The 7,650-nt window shown below is 47.3% G+C and overlaps 1 protein-coding gene across 1 annotated transcript in view; it reads right to left on the bottom strand.

Annotated features, from left to right (window-relative positions):
- ASH1L (ASH1 like histone lysine methyltransferase) overlaps window positions 1-7,650 on the bottom strand; it is a 57,567-nt gene that overhangs the window by 23,851 nt on the left and 26,066 nt on the right. The window contains exons 5-6 of the mRNA XM_042034522.1: window positions 7,217-7,396; window positions 2,393-2,487 (exon numbers count right to left, since the gene is read on the bottom strand). Of these exons, the coding sequence (XP_041890456.1) occupies window positions 2,393-2,487; window positions 7,217-7,396 (275 nt within the window). The remainder of the gene's footprint in view (window positions 1-2,392; window positions 2,488-7,216; window positions 7,397-7,650) is intronic.

Below are 7,650 nucleotides of genomic sequence, written 5' to 3'. Positions count from 1 at the left end.
CCAAGCCCTGACAGGACTGACCACAACCCCCGACAGGACTGACCACAGCATCTGAAACAAGTGACCACAACCCTGTGAAAGGACAACAGCCAACACCTGGAACAACTGACCACAGCACCTGACAGCACTGACCACAGCCCTGTGAGGGCACCACGGCCAACCCCTGGCAGGACTGACCACACCTGAAAGGACTGACCATAACGCCTGACAGCACTGACCACAGCATCTGAAACAACTGACCACAGCACCTGGCAGGACTGACCATGACCCCTGACAGAACTGACCACAGCCCTGTGTGTTGTCTGTGAGAAACCTCGAAGCTGACACGCTCTGCTAAGTTTTCCTGTGCACAATCCAACACTTCAACACCCAGGACAAGACCTGCACTGCCCGTGCAGGCCCTAAATCACAACATTGTACTCAAAGAAATCAAATCAGTTTTGAAAATAGTCTCCCAGCCCGTTGCCGTGACCTTTACCAGAAGACATTTAAGAATGAATTCAGACTTGGCAAACACATTCCTAGATTTTTTGGAAAGGCTTCAAGGGGATCTGTATTTTCAGCAATAACTGGAACTCGTTTTAGACAGGAGTTCCTGCCTTCACTGCAGATTTTGGCTCTATTCTAACATTCACTGTCACCCCTAAAGGACACAGACCCATTACATCATTCACACCAGACCCGAGGGCTGACACTGGTTAGCTCCAGCCAAGATTCAACATTGTCTGATCATTTTGCTGGAATCCTGTGTCACAAAACTGCAGGGAGCAGAGTGCCTAGGATGAGGTGTCAGGTCCAGGACTGATTTTTTTTCCCCCAGCTTTTCTAACTGTTAACAAGTGCCTTTATATTCCTCCAGTAATGCTCTGTGGCTTCATATAAATTCACATGCATACCCTCGCCACTGGAAAATAAAAATGGTAATGTTTTCCTTACAATTTACCCCTAAATTACTTTCCATTTTCAATGCCTTATTCATCTCTAGCAGGTTCCAGGAAAGAGCTAAATCTGCCAGGAATTTGCTTTCACTTCTATGACCTCAGCAGGCCAAACAAAAGGCTCTTTCAGGTGCCCTGGCACCGAGCCTGGAGCACAGGGAAGGTCCCCCCAGCCCTCCTCAAGTGGGCATCAGTGCAGTCCCCCAGCAGAATCCCAGTCCTGGTCACTGCTCTGGGGTTAAACCATCCCCAGGCACCCCTGGAGCAACGGGAGCAGCTGCAGGGCAGGACCAGCAGTGTGGGTGGGGAACCCGGTGAACCTGATTTTATGACCCCATTCAAAAAGGAGCTGAGCAAGGGCACTTTTGGGAGAATTTAAATTGTCACCTTGAGTTCTGAAACCTGTTTTGTGGCTCCTGATCCACACACATCTGTCCTGCTGTCCTGCCCTTGCTGTGCAGTTGTGTAGGCAGCCAAACAGCTCAGCTACAAGAAGACAAGCCAATGACAGCTGTGTTTGATGGGACAAAGATTCCTGCTGAACAACGCAGAATTCCCCAAACTCGCTGGGCGTGACGGGACTTGCAGCCAGAAATCACAGCACTTCAAAAGCTGAAACAATCACCTGAGAATCAGGGAATTACTCAGTGCTTTATCCTGGGAAATGATGTGAGCTGTGAACAGTGGGAGCTCTGGAGCATCCCCCCAGCCCAGTCCCTGAGCATCCTGTGCTCCATCACCTCTGAGGGCCTGGGACAGACTCAGGTTATGGCTTCTTCCCACAGGCACTTCCCTGGGAGTGTTCAAGGCCAGGGATAGCGTTTGGAGCAACCTGGGCTATGGAAGGCAGCCCTGCCCATGGAACAGGGTGGAACAAGATGACCTGTAAGGTCCCTTCCCACCCAAACCATTCCATGATTCTGTGATTTTATGAAATCCTAAATCCCCTTTTTTTTCCTACCTGAGACCTAAAAATGGGGATAAAGTAAAAACAAAGATAACACCAAAGCTTTTAATTCTCCCACCCTTGTATCCCTGTTTAGAGACAGACAACACTGAGTGCATGGGGACTTGGGGGAATTTATCATTCCATGCTCAGCTTTTGGGATTTAACAAATGGTCATAATTGTCTGCGGGTATTCTGCTGTAATTTTCCTTGGAGGTGGGGACTATTGCTCTGCATTTCATCCAAGGATTATCACAGTTAAAGCAGGTTTTCAACCAGAATGGCATCTTCCGACACACAAAAAATCAAGAACAAAGTTCATGTTTTAAGCTAAAAAAAGCCTCTCAAGTGAAACTGGGGAACACAGAGGGATGAGTTGGCAAAGCTCATGTGCCAAAATCCACAGGTGACATGGCAAGGGATAAAAACCAGAGAGAGGCAGAAGCTGTGCAGGCCCCCCAGTGCCACATTTGTTTCCCAACAATTAAAACACAGGTGAGGTACCCACCAACGTGGATAGGGGCTGGGAACAGCCCGTGCTCGTGCTCCCCTGGGGTGTATTCCAGCTTCTCCTTCTTCAGCTGGATCAGGCGGCTCTTGGGGCTGTGGAGGACAGGGACAGAACCAAAACATCACAATGGGGAACGCCTGTCACTTGCACAAAACACATTTTCTGTTTTAGTTAAGGTGTGAATGTCTGGAGCATCAGGCCAGAGAATAATAACAGAAATGGCCAAAGAACTGCTTTCCAGGTTTCTTAACAAACACACTGATCCCAGCCCTTCCACAATGGAATTTGTCTCCATAAATGCTGTTAAGGCAACACCCAGTGCAACACCATCAACTTTAAATGCCCAGCACGTGATATAAAAGTAATAACTAAAACTACACAAATAAAAGACGGCTGACAGATTGTATCTGGTGGTTTTTGCTGAGGAACTGGACACATGACACATGTACAGCCCTGCTCTCCCACTTCCCTAAGAGCAAACACTGATGTGCTGCCCTTTAGAAGGTTGTTCACCAGGAAAGGCAGAAAAAGAACAGAAATCAGAGTTTAAAAAGCTATGAGATGCCCCTTCACAGAAGGAAAAATAGGAGTATGAAATTAGAATGGTCCTATGGGTCAGGCAGGTGACAGCTCTGTAATCTGGTGTTTATAAACATCTCCTCCTGGCCAACAACAAACCTTGGAAAACAGAATCTGATGTGGTTATATTTAGAACTGCAGTCCTGCAACATTCAAAGGAGACTTCTAAATGTTAACTATACCAAAGATTAAGTGATACTGAAGCCTACTAAAGTGTACTGGAGTTTTTTAAGGGATCTATTTTAATAACTGGACAAATAACAGAAACATGAGTCAATAAAAATGTGATATTATTGTTTAACCAGTGAAGGGAAAATGCAAGTTAAAAACAAATTTTGAGATACAGATATCAACAACTGAAAATAATTAGGAAGAAATTCTTCCCTGTGAGGGTGGGGAGACCCTGGCACAGGGTGCCCAGAGAAGCTGTGGCTGCCCCTGGATCCCTGGCAGTGCCCAAGGCCAGGCTGGAGAAGGTTTGCAGCAACCTGGGATAGTGGGAGGTGTCCCTGCCCATGGCAGGGGTGGCACTGGATGAGCTTTAAGGTCCCTTCCAACCCAAACCAGTCCATGGTTCTGTGATTCCAAGCAAGCCAGTCAGACCCGGGTGAGACCTCACCAATAATCAGGGAAATGACAACTTCCAACAGCCCAGGTGGGCACCTACAACAGGACACCAGGGGAGGACATTCCTGAGCACCTGACAGACTGAAACATAAGCCTGGCTTCACAAAAGGTTGGACTTGATGATCTTGGAGATTTCTTCCAACCTGAAAGGCTCTCTGATTCTGTAAGAAACGCTTCCCGCTCTATAATCCACTGCCTACAGCTGTCTGGTTCAGTTTCTGTAGGGGCAAATTTAAAACACCCATTTTTGGTGCACTCCCCACCAACAGAACCAATCTGGCCTCTCTGTGCAGGCTCCCAGTAACAGGGCAATGGCCAAATGACAGTTTTGTAGAAGATGAGAATATTTTGTACCCCTCTGCAGGGGCTGAGGACCAGGTTTAGTCTCCAAATGTCAGTCTGAAGTCTCAGGCAAACTAAGGGAACAAAGACCAGAACCACAGCTCTCTTCCCTGTACCTTCCTTCCACTCCCTCCCTCTCCTTCCTTTTTTGCTGTTTCATTTCTGTTCCCCCTCTCCAGCTTCCAGTGTCTCCACACTCTTATCATGTTGGCTGGAATTACTTCTCTGTGGAATTCCATTTTTGAAGTGTGGAGCCCCTTTTTGCCTCAGACCATAGTCTGATGAACATTTAAAGCAGGGATAAGCCAGCTTTGATGCTGGTCTGATCACTGGTCTGAGTGCAGGGTTAACTGCTCCAGGAACCGTCCAGTGGAAGGCTGGATTCCATCCAACCATTATCCCACCTGGACATCAGGATGGGACACAGGAAGGGACAGCACAGGAACAGGAATATGCCACAGAGGTGAGGAGAAAGCACAGCTGATTCTTTTGGTGCAACATCAACCTGTGCCAACAGCAGGCACCTCCTGAACTGCAATTCGTGTCCTGCTCAAATATCAAAATTATGTATTTCTCTAAACACTCTGTAACATTTTAATTAACTGCTAATTTACTAATTACTAAATTTTTTTTGGTGAACTGGACTTTGCAGTTCACTCCTCTAGGAAAACCACTGCTGGATACAGAGAACAACTCCTGCACAAGATCTTCCCTTGTTTTCAAAGCTGCAACCTTGTGCAACCACACACCGAACCTCTCTCCAGGTCCATGAAACTCCCAGTGGGAGCCCAGGATTGGGAACACCCCTGTGGAGGTTACAGCCATGCTGCCTACAAAGTTACAGCTGGAAATGAGGTAGAACTGAGACTCACTCAGGAACCATTCCTTTTATTCATTTGCAAAGTATCAAAATCTGAGCTTTCTTCACTGTATTTAACAAGGTCTCCAGCCTGAGGGGAGCTGGAGTGAACTCCTCCTGAGGCGAACTGTACCTGGCTGCAGAGAAATGAGGCAGTTTTAGATTTGTTAGAATCAACTCCTGAAATCTCTTTTAACAGCCCACCAACACTGACCAGGCCAGGCCAGACCTTTCCTGTGCTGCTGTTGAGCAGCTGGATGTGAGCGATGCAGGGAGAGGCCGTGACTTGTACAAACCTCAGCACAACCTTCACTGCTTCACACGGCCTCGTGACACTTGGGAATTATTTAGGAAGGATGAAAGAGAGTAGGAAAATGGTTTTTAAAGCAAAGTGTCTGCAGTGAACACTGCAAACAACTACAGAAAACCAGCGAGTACAACCCACTAATGGGACACAGGGACTGTGGGAATGGGGACAGGGACCAACACTCACTGTGACAGCACTTAGAGGGTGCCCCATGATCACAGAGCTGCCTTTTCCTTCTCCCCTCAGATCAGGTTTTAAAACTCCTACAGCAGGAAGTTGGGTAAGTAATGGGATAACAACATGAACTTCTGCTCTCCTCTTACTCTGTTCTCAAATATCCAACCATGTGTCTGACCGTGGAGGAGAATGGGAGCAGCACACCAAACCAGAAAAATAATCTAATTACCAAAAAGTGACTCTTGTTCTGTGGATTTAGTATGCCGAACCAACTTGGTAAAGAAGTGACCCAGTGCCAGCAGGATGGAATGGTGGGATCAGCCCTTCAGGCTGCAAGAGAGTCCTAAATGGAGATGGCCACAGCAGTGTCCTTGCCCAGCTACGCAGGTCCATGCCCTGCTTCAGTATCAGTGCAAACAGTGCAGAGGCAGCTCACATGGTGCAGGCACAGCAATTGCTTCCCTGGAAGTGGGAAGTTCCTCAGTGTCCTTAAGCAGCTCATCTCAAACCCCAGGATCAGAGCAGGGAAGAGCTCAGTATGTGGAGCAACAGGCAAAGGGAAGACAAACCAGCCCTCTTCAAGTGGTTTGCAACTTCCTCCTGAGGAGCAGTGGAGGGGCAGCTCCGATCTCTGCTCTGTGAGAGCAGGGACAGCACCCGAGGGAATGGCTGGAGCTGGGCCAGGGGAGGTTTAGGTTGGGTATCAGGGAAAGGTTCTTCCCCCAGAGGGTGCTGGGCACTGCCCAGGCTCCCCAGGGAATGGGCACGGCCCCGAGGCTGCCAGAGCTCCAGGAGCGTTTGGACAGCGCTCTCAGGCACAAGGTGGGATTGCTGGGGCTGTGCAGGGCCAGGGGTTGGACTCCATGATCCTTGTGGGTCCCTTCCAACTTAGGAACACTCAAAGTTCTAAATATTTTACACTAAAGAAAAGGGGAAGACTCTCTGAGCTCCTCTCCTAAGGCAACAGACGAAATGGTGAGATTTGAAGGCTGCATGCTGTGTACAGCAGTGACAGAACACCCAGAGGGTAAAGTTTTAGCACACCTCTTTAAAACAGATAAAACTCAAGTGGCCTCACTTTGGTCAGACCAAGATCTTGGTTTCTTCCTTAGAGGCTTGACCCCTTCACTGATTCCTCCACTCTAACATGGAAAGAGACCACAGCAGGAGCAGCTGATAAACTGTACTGGCAGTTTCCCAGTGGTCTCCGTAACACTTTAACGTGGTCTATGACATAGTGAGAAGGTGCCAAATTTTCTCTCTTTTCAATCTGTCAGATCATACTGGAACAGAAGCACAAATTCCTGACTTCAACTCATTTGTTCAGATGGCATTAGAAAACATGTGTGACTACAAAGGGAAGAGGGAGGTGTCCACATTCTAGTGGAACGCCAGGCTGCAAACCAACCAGTGGGAAAAATAAAGAAACGCTGGATTGTTTTACCCTAAACATCTCAGAGAAAATAGAGATGAACTTCACTGAACTGTGAAATGAACTGGGTGCATATCTGAAATTCTTTCACACAGAAGATGACCAGTTGTCACCATTGAGCCAATGAAAACAGCAACCCAGTGACCCCTTCTCTGCAGCCCCTGTGCTCAGCTCCTGCTCAGAACCTGCACACATCCAGCTCTCCCAGCACCTGCATTGCCAGCACCATTAAGACTCTTGAATAAATCTCTTGCCTTCCTCAAAGCTGATAATCAGAAACCCTTTCAGGCTGCTCGAGGCTGCTTTCTGACTGGGGTTACATTTTACATCCTCACTGGGTCAGATTCTGACAGTTATCATGCACATAATTTTCCACAGGCTTCAATTAAGTCGATGGTTTTATTTCAGCTACTCATGAGTGGCAGCTCTTTATGGTTCTAGGTGAAAGGAGAGTTTCCACTGGCCTATCAGAGAGCAGTTTTGCTCTGTTTTACTTACTCTGTTGTTTTGTACACATCAGAGTAGAGCCCAGCCTTCTGGTACTTCTTCTTTGGGGGTCGAGGGGCTTTCTTCTCACGCTGGGTTAGAGGAGGCAAAGGCTGCTCAGGGGTTTCAGATTCAGGTGGTTTCCCAAGAGCTTCATGTGGACTGGGAGGTCCAGCTACTGTCTCAGAGAAACTGGAAGAAAAAGTAGAGATAAAAAAAATCATCTTCCCATTAAGATCATCTCACAGTATTTCATTATTCCTCTCTCTAATCTGGTCAGCAGAAAAACTTCATATTTCTGAATTTCTGGGTGTCTCAACTACTTAAAAAAATGCAGCTCAACAATCATGATCAAGTGAGGGTTAAGCATAATCCTAAGAAAAGTATGGTATTTTTTTAGTGATATTATTATTACAAAAAGAATGTTGTTTGTACTGCTGCTGTTT

This window comes from Corvus kubaryi, unplaced genomic scaffold, assembly GCF_017639235.1.
Source record: "Corvus kubaryi isolate FWS band 111438036 unplaced genomic scaffold, C.kubaryi_AGA036_p1.0 37373, whole genome shotgun sequence".
NCBI lineage: Eukaryota > Metazoa > Chordata > Aves > Passeriformes > Corvidae > Corvus > Corvus kubaryi.
Note: the sequence above shows the minus strand (reverse complement) of the source record. Positions and strands in the feature narration are given on the sequence as shown.